This window comes from Cynoglossus semilaevis, chromosome 1 (genome assembly GCF_000523025.1).
Source record: "Cynoglossus semilaevis isolate Cse_v1.0 chromosome 1, Cse_v1.0, whole genome shotgun sequence".
Classification (NCBI taxonomy): domain Eukaryota; kingdom Metazoa; phylum Chordata; class Actinopteri; order Pleuronectiformes; family Cynoglossidae; genus Cynoglossus; species Cynoglossus semilaevis.
In genome coordinates, this window is record NC_024307.1 from 21,641,945 (window position 1) to 21,661,177 (window position 19,233).

The window sequence follows — 19,233 nt, forward strand, 5'->3', positions numbered from 1 at the left end:
AAAAAAGTTGTAATTTAATTACTCAAGGTACCTAAATAAAGGTTTCAGCCTTATAAGCGTTTCATTTGCAATTAATTGTGTACGAGTATGAAACAGGTTCGGCTTTCGTTGCAACGTGACAAGTTGCACAGCCTTCACCTAATGTTACATTATATGTAAGTTGTATGTATGTATGTAAACATAGTTTGAGGTTGATTGTTTTCTGTTATACACAATTTATGACTAAAACAATGTCAACAATTCCCTTGGGGGGATTAGTGATTGTTCCTATATAAATACATACTTAAATATACATATAAAAATATTGTGTCATATCGTTAGTAATGTAAATATATTTTGACAGTCAAAAGATAGAACAATAAAGGAAACTTTAAGTCTTTCAAGGAGCATGTGATTTTACACATTCATAGTGTTGTGAAACCAATTCACGCATAGAAATTGTGAGTGATAAATTCTCTGACGATAATCGTACCAAGAAAATATATAATCGTGACATCCCTAGCCTCAGTAAATGTCAATTCATCGCCAGTGTCTTCAAACCTACAACTTTGAATTTAGGTTAGGTTTGTTTGTTTGTTTGTTTGTTTGTTTGTTTGTTTGTTTATATATATATATATATATATATATATATATATATATCACCATTCAACAAATTAATCATTAACTTCAAAAGTGGATTTGTATTTAGGCTCTAATTTCACCTCTACCCCAGCTCTGCCTTGGTTGCATTTTGTCTCACAGCTCCGCCTTAAGGTCAGTCTACATTCTCAGCAAATCCTGATTCCGACTGGCACTCAGGTTGGGTCCAAAACATTCTCTAATTACGCCAAAGGCTGACACACTACTTCCTCCTACATTTTATCGATCGGCAATAAAGAAAAGAGCAGAGAATCATTTACAGTAACACTGAGGACATTTCCTAAATTGCTTCTCCAGCACTGAGCCAAAGAACCTACAGGTGATGATGTGATTGCATAAGACCTGCACTTGGGCTGGAGAAGTGACCTGGTTATTTCTGCCAGCGGCTGGTGCACTGCAGAGCCAAACATCCTTCCATCACTTCAACTCGTCATGTCTTAACATGAAATGACACAAAAACGCTCCAACTGGAATTTCAGCACAAATCCAGGAACCAAATGACAAAAAAATAAATTGTTGCTAATATTACTAAAACATGCTTAATTTACAAAGACCATTTCACAAGACAGGTCAACAGCTTCTGTAAGGCATGTAAAGAGTACAAAGGGACCAGGACATATGTCATCGACGAAACAAATGATCTGTCCTGTATTTGGCTGCATTGCTTTATCGCAGCGTCATTTTGCTAAATTTTTTACGCAACCTTAATGTAATTTGTTCAACGTTTTATCTCGACATTCCAATTAACTTATCAATAATAAACAGATCGTAATGTAGCCTTATTTTCTGTTGCTTCTTTTTAGTTGAGTTTTGTTCTTCTGGAAATCCGCTAACATGCACCATAACTTCTTAAAATATCGCCTATCCCTAGGAGACATTTTTTAAGGTAGTATAGGATAAGAGTATTTTGTTGTATATTGTCAAATTGTACTTGGCTTCTCGTCTCTACGTCAGTCTTAAACTTAACCCTGCTCCACTTTTTTCCCCGCTCTTTACTTGCTTCACACTGCGAATGCAGGGCAAGATGCTAGCAATTTATAGAACAAGTGAAACTTCCGGGCTGGAATGCCAGAAACCAGTGTCAAACCAAAAAACTTCTACAAGTATCTCCCTTTGGTTGGAATACCAACGGGGGAGATGAAGTGTGTGTGTAAGAAAAGTGAGAGAGAAGAGAAGGGAAAATTTTGCATCGGTGTTAGTTGCGGGTGAGACAGTCAAAGATGGGGTTTTGTTTTGTTTTTAAACCACTAAAGAAAATCAGCACTGTAAGCTTTAACCTGACGGCTTCAATAAGTACGAAAGTCAACGACTTCAGCAGCAAATACTGGGTAAAAAAAACACAACCACGGTACTTCCATTTTGTTCGTGGTCCACCGACATAGATACTGGTGTTATCTATAGTGCTAATGCTAGTAATCTTCTACTGTTTAGTCCTATTCAGCATAGCGGGAGAGGGATGGAGCCAATTCCAGCAGTCATCACGAGGGCGGGATACACCCTGAGCAGTCAGCTTGTAGGTGCAAGACCACGTATACATAAAGGAACACCGGCATTCACGCTGACATATACCATTTTTTTGCCAAGTGTCCGTATGACCTAAAAGCTAGTTTTTGACTGAGGAAGAAATCCAGAGTAGCTTTAGAACATACCTTTCCATTCAGAAAGACGGGGGGAATCAAACCAGTGATTTTTTTTCGCTGTAATGTCAAAGCTCTAACCAATATACCACCCCGTGGTACACGAGCACTAGCTCATGCAGTGGAAAAACAACACAAATCAAATATCAGGCGTCATTGACCATCAGGCCTGTCCGGCACCAAACAATATCGCATTTTAAAAACATGTATTTATTATGGCATATATATTATCTTTTGCCTTTAAGAGCATCTAAATGTTACATAACAGACCTCTGTATCCTGGCTTGGTCCTGCACTAAATGTATGAAGCCGAGACGTCTGGGCTGACTAGCTCGAGGACAGGGCTTCAATGGTAATCCTGGATTACTAAAATCCTCTTTTAAAAAGCACCCTCAATAGGGTTTAATACAATCTAAAGATGCTGCAGCACAGCAACCTGAGTAGTGAAAGTCAACTGAGCAGTACAGTATAAACAGCAATTCTTAGTAGGTGGTTGCTGCTGCTGCTGCTGCTGTTGCTGCTGCTGCTGCTGCTGGATCCTGTTGCATAACAGCTGTGGAGATGGAGGAGTGCCATCATCCAACCGCACATACGTATAGAAGGCGGCACACTGCTATTACAGGAGGAAGCTTCATGAGGCAGCTGCCCCAGACTCTCTAGCCATTTCTGGTCTCAGCCACTGAACAAGCGTGTGTTACCCCACCTTTTCCCGCAAAGGCTGCACTGCAGCTGGTTAATAGCAGCGGTACTAGTGGTTGGTGATGATGGTAGTGGTGGTGGTTGTGGTGACTTGAGGGTGGATGGATACAGGGAAGACACCCCACCCCAGCAGCTGAGGCACGGGCGTACACGTTAATGATTGGGCTACAGACAGTAGACACACACACACACACTGTTGTTTACACTATAGCGCAACACAAACCTCAAGCTGTCAAAAATTTTTTGGCGCCCATGTTNTCCCCAAAAGCGTGTTGTTAGCTGACTAAGCTGTTAGCTTGTCGTTTACTCACCCATCTCAGCAGGATGTGGTTCCGGAAAATGAAACCGGCGTGTTCAGCTCTTCTCGGCAGCTGTGAACCCAGTCCTAGTAGCCGGAGGCCCTGCTTCCTACTCGCACACGTCGCCGGAAAAGCTTAAGCACTGTGTGTTTGGAGGTTTAAGTAAAAAGGCAACGAAGCGACAGCAGCGACCGGGCCGGTAGAGCAGTGCGGTGTTCGGGTGTGATGCTGCTGCTGCTGGTGGTGGTTGTGGTGTACGGCTACTACAGCGGCCTCTTCACCGGCTCACTACCTGGTTACCACATCTGACTTCCTCTCATATCCACGCCGAGAGTAAGAAAAAGCCACTGGCAGCCGCTCCCGTTGTTAGGCTGGCTCACAGTCCCTGGACACAGTCAAGTTTGCATTCGACGTGGAGAGTTGAGTTTCCGGGAAACAGCCTTCAAAATAAAACTACATCGCAAATCGCAAAAGGTTGCAGACTATACGTAAGGAACATATAACATGACAGTAGCCTAGTAAATACTAGATTATTAGATTATTGAACACAGTCGCAAACAAAGTAATCATTTAGCAGAGTAAACAACCATATCTATACGTACTGGTGTCAATTAGTAAGCACTTTTGGGTTTGTTTACCCCACATGCAGAAACATTTACCCCAGAACGCCGCACATAAAATGATTATCGTTTAAAAATGTATTCAATATTAGCTGCAATTCACTCAGTTTCTCTCAGCATCTCTCAAAAAAATGTCAATATTAACACTTGCCTTCTACTCAAAGGGGACAGTAGTAATGTGCAAGTTCACAAAAACACAGTAGATGGCAGCAGAGGCGTGATTTTAAGTCAAGCAGTACAGTAGTACCTGTATTGTATATAATGGAATGATAGATTTCGTTTAGAGAACTGCGAGTAGTTCTGTGTCACAGGTTATATTCACTTATGTCCTGCTTGTATTTGTACTTCACAGTACTAAAAAAGGAACACATACAATGATTTACACAGTTTAATAATCATAGTTTATTTACTATCACAATACTCAACTTCAAATAACAACGCAGCAACCAACAGTCCTTGAAACCTGTGGCCTCTGAGGAAATAAATACATTAAGACAAATGTTTGGTGCCTGCTGCACACCAAAACAGCGAGGGGAAAAAGAGCACGAACCACTTCCATGTTACCTTTAAACTGTTCACCTGAGTCCCATAAGTCTCCCTACAGTCTTCCGCTAAAATCCTGAGACGCGGGGAAGATAGTGGTATAAAAGGTGCATATAATAAATAGTGTTTAATGGCGACACCATAGTTACAAGAAAAGTCAGGGTAAGGGTTACAGCACTGCTCAAATAACCTACCATATGCTATTTGTAGGCTTTATATGATAATGATAATACAATATCAATCTAAAATCTATCTATCTATCCATCCATCCATCTATCTATCTATCTATCTATCTATACATCTATCTATCTATCTATCTATCTATCTATCTATCTGGACATCTATCTATCTATCTATCTATCTAGACATCTATCTACATAGATAGATAGATAGATAGATAGATAGATGTATAGATAGATAGATAGATAGATAGATGTCTAGATAGATAGATGGCTAGATAGATAGATAGATAGATAGATGTCTAGATAGATAGATGTCTAGATAGATGTCTAGATAGATGTCTAGATAGATGTCTCGATAGATAGATAGATAGATAGATGTCTAGATAGATAGATGTCTAGATAGATAGATGGCTAGATAGATAGATAGATAGATAGATGTCTAGATAGATGTCTAGATAGATGTCTAGATAGATGTCTAGATAGATGTCTCGATAGATAGATAGATAGATAGATGTCTAGATAGATAGATGTCTAGATAGATAGATAGATAGATAGATGTCTAGATAGATAGATGTCTAGATAGATAGATGTCTAGATAGATGTCTAGATAGATGTCTCGATAGATAGATAGATAGATAGATGTCTAGATAGATAGATGTCTAGATAGATGTCTAGATAGATGTCTAGATAGATGTCTAGATAGATGTCTAGATAGATGTCTAGATAGATGTCTAGATAGATAGATAGATAGATAGATGTCTAGATAGATGTCTAGATAGATGTCTAGATAGATGTCTAGATAGATGTCTAGATAGATGTCTAGATAGATGTCTAGATAGATAGATAGATAGATAGATGTCCAGATAGATAGATAGATAGATAGATAGATGTATAGATAGATAGATAGATAGATAGATGTCTAGATAGATGTCTAGATAGATAGATAGATAGATAGATAGATGTCTAGATAGATAGATGTCTAGATAGATAGATGGCTAGATAGATAGATAGATAGATAGATAGAACATAAGAGTGCCAAATCAAACAAGTTGTCTGCTGGTACCCACCCACCCCTTAATGTACCCTTATAATGAATGAGTCACTCCTAGTACTGTACGCTCATCATTTGCCATTTCCTTTGTACTTGCTGGCATTTATGTTACGAGTTGGCGTGTTTATTTTCAGTAAAGCAAACCCATTTGGTTTTTACGGTGAGTGTGGGGGAAGGGTGGTTAAGTGGAGAAAAGGGACCATGTCCCTCCCTCCTTTCCCTCCTCGATCTCCCTCCCTCCCTCCCTCCCTCCCTCCTCCCTCATTCCCTCTTCTTGCCTTCCACTCACTCTCTCCTCCGCTCACACCAACACTGGCTTTCAGCACCATCTGACGGTTACATCCTCCTGTCTCGGCGGCACCTGACATCCCAGCTGCAGGGAACCTTCTTTTGTGTCTCCACAGCGGACGCCTCGATCTCCTCTAGTTGTGGAGGAGCATGGACGTGATGGGCAACAGAGAGCGGCGAGGCGTGACTTTCAAAGGCTTGCTGAAAAAGAACTGGCTCCTGATTGCCACAGTTTTGTCAGTGGTGCTCGGTATGTTGAAGCTCCCTTCATGTCTGCTTGTGTGTGAAGGAGAAAAGGACTGACTCACCTTCATCATTCACCATTCCCCCCCCCCGCTCTCTCCCACTTCTCTTCATTCCTGTTTTCACATCTGTCCCTCCATCTCTATTGTACCAGCTCTGCTCTTTGCTGCTGTCCTGGTGGAAATAAATCAACCTCTCTTTGCATAGGCTCTGTACCGCCTGGGCAAACACTCAGTGAAATGTTCGGTGTGTGCGCGTGGGTCATTATCATAATTCATCACAGAATGCAGGAGGGGTCGGTGGGACAGAAACGAGTGTTGCAGGAGACCTAGCCTATGTCCTCAACAGGCAGAGGGGAGCGTCCATCCTCTGTGTCTGGACCTGTCTCATTAAAACGTGACCAGACTGAGGTGACAGCTGATGCTGCCACCTCAGTCTGCATGAGGGAGTCCCAGCACCGAGTGCACGGACTAGATATAGTCTGAGGATGCTAACGATAAACATGACCTTTAAATAAGGACTTGAAATAGAATTTATATTTGTGGATAACAGCATAAAGAGATTGAATTGTTATCAAACGAAATGACCAGGAGCTTCATTGACTATTATTTAGTTAATAATGACATTTCATTGCTGAGAAATTGTCATTTGTTTCAAATGCACCACTAATGAGAAGCAACAGTTAAAGCGTAGTAAGAAAATTATGTTATTTTACGATACCAATGACAAACGTGAAACATTTTGTAACAGTCGATTACAGTGTGAATGTTTATAACTGCATCATCATCATCATCATCATCATCATCATCATCATCATCAGGGATCAATGTATCTCCTCATAACTCCCTCAGTTTGGATGTAACAAATAGAAACAGCAGCCTAAAATTGACAATGTGCGAAATTAGCATAGCTATGTCATTGTATTAGAAATGTGATTAAAAAAGCGTAGCTAACTTCAGTAGCTGCAGGTGGTTTGCATCTGGTCTTGAACCCGGGTCTTAGAATTCATTCAAAAAAAGTATTTACCTGCATCCAAATTATGCATTTGCAAATTATTTTTATGCATGTTTTTATTCGTGTTTTCCAGATTACTGAACAGTGTGTGTAATAATTAGTAAAAAACAAAAAAACAAAACAAAAAAACATTTCTATCAGTAATTTTGATTGATCAATTACTAGACATTTTAAGCGACCCCCATTTGACTTCTAGATGACACCATATGGGGTCACGACCCCAACGTTGAAAAACACTCAGTTAGACATTCCTTCATTTGGTATGTCTAATAAAGTCACTGTTATTAAACACACACACCTATGCAACATATAGTGTATACAAATATTCATGGTATTAGCTTCATTTCAGGAGCCAGAAAAACGAATAGGATTATTAAGTATGACAACAGTAATAATGACATCACCTCGTGTTCTGACATGGCTCTTTTTTTCCCCTCAGGCATCACTCTTGGCGTCGCAGTCAGGGAATATGCTACGCTCTCCAATCTCCACAAACAGTACTTCGGTTTCCCGGGGGAAATCCTCATGCGTATGCTGAAGCTGGTCATTCTTCCTCTCATCATATCGAGCATGATTACAGGTAACATAGATTGACATTAACATATTGTTCCCCTATAGCCCAACACTATGACGAATATCGGGACACAATCCCAGGAAAAACACAACCTCTGCCTGTCATCAATATCCATCGACTAAGTTGCAAACCAATCGGAAGCAACCGTATATGTAACTAGGTAGAGTATTGCTATTGCGATATTACAATAAAGATGAATAACGACGTCATTATCCACCTAACGATTTGGCGGAGGGACTCTCGGGCTTAATGCACATTGTCTCATAGCATGTGACTAAAAAGCAATGAAAATAGTGCAGGATCAGTACTGTTAAGGCAGAGACTGACGTGAAACATTGAAGTATTGCGTATATTGCATATATTAGGTGTCAATATATTTGTGTTGACATTTTATTTGATATATATATCATACATTGTTCTATAAAGAATTGAAACATTTGAGAGATGTAAAACCAGGTTAACACCATTGACATAATTACTAAATGTCAACGGTGTAATTATATTATTAGAATGACCTTTTCTATAAAAAATAAATTAAAAAAAAAGAATTCTTAATGTTCACCAGCAGACACACAAGCTAAAGGGAAGTCACCTAATATTTGAAGTCGTGAAATGCTGATAAAAGTTAGGGGTTACACGCCCAACATCCATATTGCTTCACTGATCTTTAGTCGAAACACTGTGATTCATATTGCTTCACTGATCTTTAGTCGAAATACTGCGATTCCTACAAAATAATAATAATATTTTAGATTTTATTTCAGGTACAAAAATTAATAATAATAATAATAATAATAATGAGTAGATTTTATTTATCTGGTACAAAAAAAAATTAACATGAAATAAAATTTCCATGGATGTGCTTAAACCAGCAATAGTTCCCCACTTGTGAAATTTGTGCATTTTATAAATTAAAAAAAAAGGCTGTTATGATATCGTGTTTGCCGAGTTGTCCTAGCTAGCAGTAACGTTAACAATAATAACAACAACAGTGTTTCTAAAGCTGTTTTCCTTTTCTTACGATGCTCAATGTGACCGACCCATACTGTATCTTTGGTTGATTATTACCAGTGCGTTATGACTGTGGCAACATCAAATAAACACCAATGCGGAATGTTTTGGTTAATATGTAGTAAAAATCAGTTAGCATCGTATGTTTATGAGCAGTCTAAAGGTGCTGATAATGGCAACAGCAATAAAAGGACAAGAGACACTGATCTTAGGACGGTAACAATTCAATCCAGGCTTTTGAAAATGATTTACAATCAGTAGCCAGGAATGTAGTCGTATTGCACGATACGTCCTTGACTTACGTCGTAGTTTCATTCCTACAGTGCAGTGGTTCTCAATTATTTTCTATTATCTGTACAAACCACTGTATGGGTTGCTGCCATTACAGCAGTGGTACACTTATGTTCAGCGTGCCATATTCCATTGGAAGCCCCTCGAAGCCCCGGCTTCTCACCGCACCCCCTAGGGAGGCCCACCCCATTATTTGAGAAGTACTGCTACGGTGCGACACAGTCGGAAGTCTGAATCCTCTACTTAAGTACTTGAGTAAAAGTATAAATTCCTTATATTAAATTTGACTCCAGTAAAAGTCAAAGAATTCCCTCACAAATTTCAGCTTGAGTAGAAGCATAAAAGTATTTGTCTTCATATATACTATAAGACTATTAAAAGTACCTCGATGAATTGCGATTCTTAATGGCCTTTTATTCTTTTAATAAAACTCCTGCTCGGTCACTGATTGAAGGTGAAAAATTGAAGTGATTGAAGGCGTATTACGTGCAGCTTAGAAATAGCAAACTAGAAATAGATGTGACGCTAATTTTTTGCGCGAAAAATGTACGTAACCTGTATGGGACAAAATCATGATGATCAAAATACGTCAACCAAAATGGGACAGATGGCAACCCTTAACTTAATTCAATGCAGGTTATATTTTAAAAAAAATATAGGATTTCTGGTCATCAAACCTACCAGAATAAAACCTCAATGTTTACCTCAATGTGTTTCTATAAATCGCCCAAATAAGGGCAGGGGACTTCTCAGGGAATCGCTTGCTTATGGTGCATTCGCTTTGACCCTTTTATATTTTTTGATTCGCTGGGAGAAAAAAGAACGATTTCACGTTTCACTTAATGTAATGGAGTAAAATGTACGAATTCTCATTTTGAGATGCAGTAGTGTCAAAGTGCAGTCTGATCAAATAGAAAGACTTCAGTAGAGTACAGATACTACTAAAGTAGTATTACTATACTAAAGTAGTAGTACTACTATACTAAAGTAACAACACATGTTACTTTAGTATGTAGCACAATCCCATGTACGGCGTTCAACCGGCGATTGTAACGAAGTCGTCTAGTGCAAGCTAATTCTCATGCGAATTCGTTGGCAAGTTTCCACGCCATATGAAATGATCGCGAACAAGACGTTTATGGGGGAAGTTTATGGGAGATGGCGACGTAACCGCAAAACGACGCAGGTCGAGGACGTCGTGATGAAGAACCCCTGTATTTCAAAAAGCAGTAGCTGCTAATTTTAATTACGTGGTATCCAACGTGTGAGGAAACAAATGGCAAAACTTATGGTGGCAAAGTGCGTGGGTAGGTCTTCTGGAGTTGTTACAGAAGATTACTGGTTCTTTAAACAGAGGAGTTTACAGGTCTACATGCGGTCACATGCATGTCTAGCACAACAGCAGTAAAAAAAAAAAGGGCCATAACCTGCGATGAGCTGTTATAAACAACATAATGTCACATGTTAAAAGTAATGAGGTCGGTTTGACTCTCAGAGGAAAAACAGTGAGAGAAAAAAAAAAACAAGTTGGTGGTGTGAGAAGGCAGCAGGATAAGTGATACTTCAGTTGACTGCTGAGGAATGTCAGATACAGTAGGTGCTGCGTTTCCACCACTTTGACCAACTTCCTCTTTATGCCCAGCAGCAGACCGAGGACTGTACTTTGATTCTTGTCCTCTCAAATCTGTCTTGGAACCAAATAAATAACCAGAACTCATTAACGTAATTTCTGGAGTATTGAGCACACCTAGCCTACCAGAAAAGTCATTGATCACTATCAGTATGAACTCCGTTAGCCCGTAAAACTCGTAGCGACCTATAGTCCGGAAATTACGGTAATGTTCAAGAGATGATTTTTGTAGAGTTTTGTAAGCCCTACATATTGATACACACAGCATTTTAAAGCAACAACACATGACCTAAGTACTGTATTGGGAATAGGTAGGACTTTATGAGTGGAACGGTTCAAATTTGACCGGACATTAACTTAAAAGACCTCAGATCATTCTGGGATGAACCAACTGTTTATTTCTCACCTTCAACAACTAAGAACTTTTAGATTAAGTAGTTTTCGAGAATCTGGGCCCCGGGTCTTAGTTTGCCCATGTTTGGACTAGACCAAAAAGAAATCCCACAGTGCTCCACCAAACAGAAAAAGTCCTAAAAAGTATATCCTTTGATCAGTTTACTTGAAACCTGGGACTTTTTAGTAGAACACAATGCCGATATTCTTGCAGGAATTGATGAAAGACGCACATAGATCTTTTTCAACATCTCAGACTTACTGATTACTGGTCTGGACACTCAATATTTTAACATTTCAATGACAAATTTTTATTGGATGTGTGCGTATGTATGATCTATATACAGGTGTTGCAGCCTTGGACTCTGAAGTATCCGGAAAGATAGGCTTGCGGGCTGTTATCTATTACTTCTCAACAACCATCATCGCAGTCATACTTGGTAAGTATACTTTGTTCCACTCTGTTGTTGATGATATTTTCAAACATTTCTGCTGTTTATTACAGTCAGCAATGTTTGCTGCGGCAAGTCAAATGCCGCAGATGAACTACATACTCAATGGCGCCACCCGTGGCAGCCTATGTGGATTGCAAAGACTAACGTAAAACGTTAGATACAGTGTATACAATGTGCATTTCAATAAAGTTTTAGTTGCTATATACAATGACAGGCTATGACAGCTGAGTCATAACATTAAAACGGGCAATTTCTGAGGCAACAGTAGAAACATGTTAAGCAAGTGCTAACAGCTAATGTCGGTGTTTACACTGGTGATGGGGTGGTCAGAGGACGTCAATTGATGAGGTAATGATTGTAGTCTAATCTGACCAGATCAGATATGGTGGAACTGTAGGGTAAGTCACTGTCCGAGAACTCAACTATGTTATCGATTACAGGAATTATTTTGGTGATGACCATCAAACCAGGAGTGTCTCAGACAGCAGACCACATTAGCAGAGCTGGGACAACACCCAATGTTACCACAGTGGATACACTCCTGGACCTCATCAGGTAACCTTTTTGAACATACAGTAAACTTATTTTTGTTTTTGTACATAATTAAAACATTGTGTACTCTGTTAGCTCCTGCAGAGGAAATTACACACCTTTGACTAGGGATGGCTCATTCCGATACTATCTATCGCTAAGTCTGTGTGTCATAAAATACCCGACATATACCATAGTACCCCCTAAAGGTGCCCTTGGAGTTTGCTGCTGTTTGCCGTGGCAAACATCACTTAAATCAGCCAAGATTTTAGTCAAGAAATTCGAAGATTCAGTTTGGAACATAGACTTTCCTCATATGCAGATGACTGCTTATTGTTTATCTCAGATCCATAAATACCATCCCGAAGAAAATTGAGTTGTTAAAGAGCTTTTGAATATTTAACTTAACCTCTTTCCTGTCAATAACTCAGCCCTTCTCTGAGTGTCAGGAAACTTTCTCTGTTGGATAGGACTGTGAGAAATGCTGTTAGTTCATACCCCAGTTTCCTAAAACACAAAACAATTCAAATCACGATCAAATAAAGGTCTGATCAAATAAAGAATCAAATACAAGATCTCAAGTTTTAAAAGTTTAAAAGGAGCACAGAACAATGGTTACATTCAGAACTTTCTCTGGGTCTCCTCTCAGTGGGACATGTCGGAGACATCTAGGGTGCATGCGATGTAAATGTCCAAGCCACCTCAGCTAGCTCCTCTGGATAGAGAGGCGCAGCGGTTTTACTTAGAGCTCCTCATCCTATCTCTAAGGGAGTTCCAATGCGGAAAAAGCTCATTTTGGCCGCTAGTATCCGGAGTCTTGCTCTTTCGGTCATGACCCAAAGTTCATGACAACAGGTGAGGCTAAGAACGTATATTGACCGGTAAATCGAGAGCATTGCCTTTCAGCTCATTGCTGCGGCCGCTGCACCGATCCGCCTGTCTATCTTAAACCTAAACTCCTCCACCTGAGGCAGGATCTCTCCCCCGACCTGGAGGACGCAAACCACCTTTTTCCAGTCGAGAACTACGGCCTGCATATAACTATGGCAGGCAGATGACATTTTATCAATATGAATGTGCTACCACGCTTTCTGTAACTTTTCCAATGTCAATGAACGTTTTACCCAATTCCTTTCCAATTTCCACTTTTTCCAATTTTCTTACATACAGAAATCGACTCTATGGATTCAAGAACCTGAATTAAACTAGTGTAAACTGGAAAGCTAAATCATGTTCTACCACTCTTGTAGCTCTGTCTGCTTCCCTTAAGTTTTCCTCTTTGATCATTCCAGTTTACGTGTTACTCAATTCTCCCTCCACCTTCAGAATTAGGTCTCAATTTAAATAAACTTTGGTCTCTGCCTGGACTGCCTAATCACAACCCTATTCATTATGACCATCTCTTCCTCCCTTCCAGCACAGATACAGTTTTCTCTCTATGGCAGAGTTAAAGTCTTTAGGTTCAGGGGCCACATACAGCCTGTTTAGATGTCAAGTGGGCCGGACCAGTACAATCATAGAATAATTACCTATAAATAACAATAAGTCCATGATTTTCCCCACTTTGTTTCCCTGCATATCAGTACAAGTATATTAAAAAATATTCATATTTCATGAAATATAATTTGACAAAACACCACCAACATGAAGTATTTGTGCAAGACTTCTTTCTTGCGTGATATTATCTGCTGCATAATTATCCATTTGTTTATATGCTAACTGTAGAACAGGACGGAAGTATTTGTCACTATTTTTCAATCTTACTGATCTAGAGTAAGACTATGTAGGACCGGGGGAGGGAGGTTGTGGGGGGTGACTACTTATTGTTTTTTCGGAAAAAGTATTTATTTCTCGATTAATGTACAGCACTAATGTGCGCACTTAAAAACTTTTTTTTAAAATTTTGTCATCAATGATGCCTCTTTAAAGTGTCCGTATTCCCTCACATTTACCCTTAAATCTTCTCTATGCCTGTAAACAGAAACATGTTTCCAGAAAACCTGGTGCAGGCTTGTTTCCAGCAGGTAAGAGATTTTTTTTTTTAACTTTCTTAATGCACTACATATGTTCAGATGTTAAATAATTCTAATGTTGTGGAAATGCAATGAATTACACCAGTACAAGACCAAACGCAAAGAGCTGGATCCTCCAGAAGTGGAAGTGAATGCTACGACCATTCCACCTCTGACTACTACGATCATGGCAACAGTGGAGGTGAGTGTGTACTGTATAGTACTGTATGTATGGCATTATTAGAATCAGTGGGATACAGTCGGCCCCCATACTGTGCTCAAAGTCAATCATCACTTAATAGAAAAAAAATTTAAACCACAATGCAAAAGCAGAAGATGAAACATCTCCTCATTTTTTTAATCCAATGCTTAACATTTATATTACAAAATTCTTCACGTTTCTCATTCTCTTATCGTTTACACCAGGCATGGACAAACTAAGGCCCGGGGGCCGGATGCGGCCCGCTCAGCTTTTTAATCTGGCCCGCCAAATTCTTCCAAATTATATACTTCTGCCGTTTTCCTGCAATACCCACATTTCCCCAATAGATGGCGTAGGAAATGGTAAAAGCATTTTAGCGTTTTAGCATTTTAGCCTTTATGCATGACTTTAACATGTCATTTATCTTAGTACACGCAAATGCTCCATCTATCTGCTCCTGACCCGGCCCCCCGTTTAATTTTAGGAAATTTGTGGCCCGTGAGTCAAAAAGTTTGCCCACCCCTGGTTTACACTGTGTGCATTTTTTTGGTTTCCCCCAAAAACACGTCATTTAACCTCACGACTTTATTCTCATGAACTGATTTTTTTTCTTAAGGCGGTCCTTTATTCCGTACGACTTAATTCTGGTCAACTTTATTCTCACAGTTGTTGTTGTTGTTTTATCCTCAATATGGGGCTGATACTTGGTTGTAAAAAGTACCTTGTGATATAACGGACTTCACTGTGTGATGACACAAACACGAGGTTCTAGTCAAAAAGGCTGAATAGTAAAACACAGACAGACAGTCTGTTATTACAATGGCAAAGACTAGTGGTTTTCAAAGTGGGGGCTGCGTCTCCCTTTGGGGCCAACAGGGGGCACTAGGGAGGCCTCAGAAAATTTGGGGTAAGATAAGAAAAAAAAGCCAAAAATAAAATCAGGTTTTTTTACAACCATTTTTCCTGAACTGCACAACATGTAACCTGCGGTAAATGTAAATTCTTACGTTTCTGACGGTACCTGAATGCACCTTTTGAGACAGCTGCGACTTTGGTATGACAATGCCATAGTCTGTGTATACCTGGAGGTTCGTGCTTGTTATTAAGCTGCTATGTTCCTCAAACTAGCGTGTAGCTAGCTAGCACAGCTCTCACAAAATGAAAAAACATGCTCAATAATATTTTTTTTAGGCTAAACAAATGTAATACTTATGGAATAGTGAAAAAAAATAAGAAAATACATTCTAAAAGTGTTTTCTTCACATATTTTGTAGCATTGTCTGTGGGTTTGCAAAGGGGGTTCCCGGCCAGATGCTAATGCTGTTTAGGGGCAACTTTGGGGCTTTCGGGTGGAAAAGTTTGGAGACCAGTCATAGGCTAAAGCAGATTGGTCGACCCCGTCGTCCCTCGCTGTATAGCGGTTTGGCTGTGGCACCCTCAGTGCATCGGGGGTTTTTAATTTTACAAATGTATTCTTGTATTGCGGATTGTCCCATCACAGGTTTTTGCGGTATAAAAAAACAATTTAAATTTCTATTTCAATTATTTTCATGATAACATTTCTCTTAATGCCATGTTTATTAATAACATTATAAATTAATGTAGCGTTTGTATATCAATGTAAATACTTAGTATCCTATTACTTTTGTCAGGACAAGAGAGGGTGTACCTAAATCAGAGATCACAAGAATATGTACAGTACAGAGTGTAGTGTAGTCGACATTTACACCAGTTCCACTTTAAGTTTTATGTTACTTAACCTGGCAGGTGGCCTGTGCTGTGAATGCATCACAAGAGTCACCAGTAGGGGCTGTGAACACAGTGGCTCAGTGTTCAGGAGGGGCTGTAGAATAAACTAATGTTGTTCAAGTTACACCCAGGCCTGGTTTGAGAGCTCACTGGATGAATCCTGACCTTGTGTCCTCTCCACACAGAACATCACCAAAGACTATAAAATTGTCGGATCGTACTCAGATGGAATCAACGTGTTGGGTCTTATCGTCTTCTGTGTGGCTTTTGGCCTCGTCATTGGGAAGATGGGTGAAAAAGGACGCATTCTCCTGGACTTTTTCGACGCTTTGAATGACGCAACCATGAAACTGGTTCATATAATTATGTGGTACGTACAAACACAGGTGCAATTGTGCGTCAACAAAAAGCGCATGTAACACAACAGCAGAAGTGGAACTAATGATCATGTTATGAAATTGGTCCTTTCTACATAGCTAAACACATTATTCTTATTTTTTTTCAAACAAAGGTATCAAACTATCCCGGAGTTATCAGTCAATCATCAGGGGTCTTGGTTTCAGCACTTTTTAATTTACTTGAAACCTGAGTCTGTTTAGTGGAACACAATGCTGATGTACTTGCAGGAATTAATGAAAAAAAACAAAGATTTTTAAGAGTCTTATTGGTTGGAAATCACTGGTTTAACGCTCTAATCACTCCACTTTTAGACAAATACGTTTGCATGAATACACGTGTTTACAGTCATGGTGCTGAAAAAGGCGTAGGACTAGTGCCAAAACTGTTAAAACAGGTATTCACACAAACATATTTTGATTAAAAAAAAAAACTAACCAAGCTGCAAGTTTTCTTAAGTTTCCTCTTCTTTGGTTACTACGTACTGTAGTATGTCATGTAAGGGCCATGTCCTGCATTTGAACATTGACAATAGCCCCTTCTAACCACCCTACCCCCAACTGTAGGAAATGCAGGAAAGGTTTGGGAATAACCACCAGAGACCAAAAAAAAGTACTTGTTAACTGTAGTATTAGTAGTAGGTGTATGAAGTGGAACTAATATAGCTACTCTATGTAGCTAAACACATTGTACTTGTTGTTATTCAAGCACCCTGTTATTTTACTGTACACTTTACTACAGCTGATAGTCAACCCTCAGAAACTGCAGTCATACTTTAAGTAGCTTATAAACATTGCTTCTAGTCGAGCAAAGCTAAGTATCTATTTGCACGGAAAAAAAAAAAAAAAACTGTAATAAAATGTTGTGCCGTCTAATGAAACTTCTACGATGCCTCTTGTGCTCCGTCCTAGTTACATGCCAATCGGGATCATGTTCCTCATTGCTGCCAAGATTATCCAGGTGGAAGACTGGGAGATCTTCCGAAAGATGGGTCTGTACATGGTGACGGTGCTGAGTGGGTACGTTGGTCCAGTACTCTGTAGCCGCATGTTTCACTGTTTCACACTGGGATTTATGGCTGACATTTGGGCCAGTTCTCCCCCAGTTACCCAGTAAAAGATGAGCTCTGCTTGGGCACTGATAAGGGACAAGGGCATTTAAAACTGCTCAGCCTGCAGATACAGTAATGAAAGCATCGCTCGTGCCTCTAAATCTAAGTGACACTGTTTGAGATTGCACTAAAACCCCTCTTGTGCCAGGTCACAGGGTCGGTCCCAGATTCTCTGTTATGACATGTCTATGACACTTCATTGCTACACTCCAAGCCTGGAGGGAAATTATTGAAAGCAAAAATGTCTTCAGAGCATTTTCCGTCCCGAACGCTCTGTTACGATTGTTCTTAAATAGCAGAGACAAAAAAAAAAAAAAAACCATGATATGCGCATTTATTTAGTGTTCCCAAACTAGTTCACTGACATATTTGACCATTCAACTGTATTGTAAAAGCATGGTAACCCAACGACCAATGTTCAACCAGGGTTTAAGTATAACCCGTACACCACTGATTTTAGTTGCGATGGCTCGTTCCTATACTGATATATATCAACCTATCAACCCAAAATATCAACCTTAAAACACCAACTTTAGCCTGTTCGATCCAATACCTAAGCCCAAATGCTCAACTATCGCTAACGCTATTGCCTCAGCAACAGCAGCCTGCGCCATGCTAGGGGAGAAAAGAAGGAATTGGATTGGTATCGTTATCAGATATTCCAAGTTGTAGTATGGCTAGGCTATCGGAAATGAAAAAGTTCTATCGAGCCATCTCTAGTTTTTGGTCTCCTGTTAAGTCTTCATCATCGGCAAATAGCACCGACCATTCAATGTCGACAGGATAACGCAATTTTTATTATTTAAAATAATTAGTCGGAGCAAAGGGTGTAGAAATTGAGAGAATGCATTGTTGTGTGCTCCGCGTCCCCACAGCCTCGCAATCCACGCCATCGTGTGTCTGCCACTCCTTTACTTCATCATTGTGAGGAAGAATCCCTTGACGTTCACTCTAGGAATGGCTCAGGCTCTGGTGACGGCACTCATGATCGCCTCCAGGTCAGAGTCCTCCAAACCCTACTTGTCTTCAAATAATTCTGTCTTTTTTTTTTTTTCAAGCAATAAAGTCACTGAATCTGACAAATTTCCGTTGCAGCTCCGCAACTCTACCCGTTACCTTCCGATGCGCCGAGGAGAACAACCACATTGACAAGAGGATCACTCGCTTCGTGCTCCCCGTGGGCGCCACCATCAACATGGACGGCACGGCTCTTTATGAAGCCGTGGCTGCCATCTTTATTGCCCAGCTCAATGACTATGCTCTGGATGTAGGGCAGATAGTTACCATCAGGTACAGCTATTCATGCTGCAGCTGAACTGTCACTGCGCTCTAACTACAATCGCACTGCAAGCCTTAACACACAGTTGTTCAGGTTTTCATTCAAATTGCGGGTGAAGGAAGGCCAGCATTTAGCGTACAAATTTGGTGTCTGCACCTGTGGTTGGTCCACGGGCTAAATAGAGTTGTCCGTGTTGACGTAAAGGTCAGGTGAAATGTGACGTGACCATTCAGACTCAGGTCTCCTCGAAAACCACCAGAAGTAGGACCATGTATTTAACAAGAAGGTCTGGTATAATTTGAAATATTTGGATTTGTGGCAGTGGCGCTTTGGCCCAGAGGCAATGTCTCTGTCATTGGTGTGGAACCCCAGGGTTCGAATCCC

General features: G+C 40.0%; 2 protein-coding genes across 2 annotated transcripts in view; one reads left to right on the top strand and one right to left on the bottom strand.

Moving 5' to 3' along the window:
- The window catches only part of rap1gds1 (RAP1, GTP-GDP dissociation stimulator 1), a 35,922-nt gene extending 32,217 nt beyond the window's left edge, over positions 1-3,705 (bottom strand). The window contains 1 exon segment of the mRNA XM_008319025.3: positions 3,287-3,705. Coding sequence (XP_008317247.1) covers positions 3,287-3,290 — 4 coding nt within the window. The 5' untranslated portion in view covers positions 3,291-3,705.
- Positions 3,706-5,738: 2,033 nt separating this feature from the next.
- The window catches only part of slc1a1 (solute carrier family 1 member 1), a 17,463-nt gene continuing 3,968 nt past the window's right edge, over positions 5,739-19,233 (top strand). The window contains exons 1-10 of the mRNA XM_008319015.3: positions 5,739-6,208; positions 7,655-7,795; positions 11,462-11,554; positions 12,010-12,124; positions 14,082-14,124; positions 14,219-14,314; positions 16,249-16,433; positions 17,371-17,478; positions 18,446-18,568; positions 18,666-18,860. Of these exons, the coding sequence (XP_008317237.1) occupies positions 6,109-6,208; positions 7,655-7,795; positions 11,462-11,554; positions 12,010-12,124; positions 14,082-14,124; positions 14,219-14,314; positions 16,249-16,433; positions 17,371-17,478; positions 18,446-18,568; positions 18,666-18,860 (1,199 nt within the window). The 5' untranslated portion in view covers positions 5,739-6,108. The remainder of the gene's footprint in view (positions 6,209-7,654; positions 7,796-11,461; positions 11,555-12,009; positions 12,125-14,081; positions 14,125-14,218; positions 14,315-16,248; positions 16,434-17,370; positions 17,479-18,445; positions 18,569-18,665; positions 18,861-19,233) is intronic.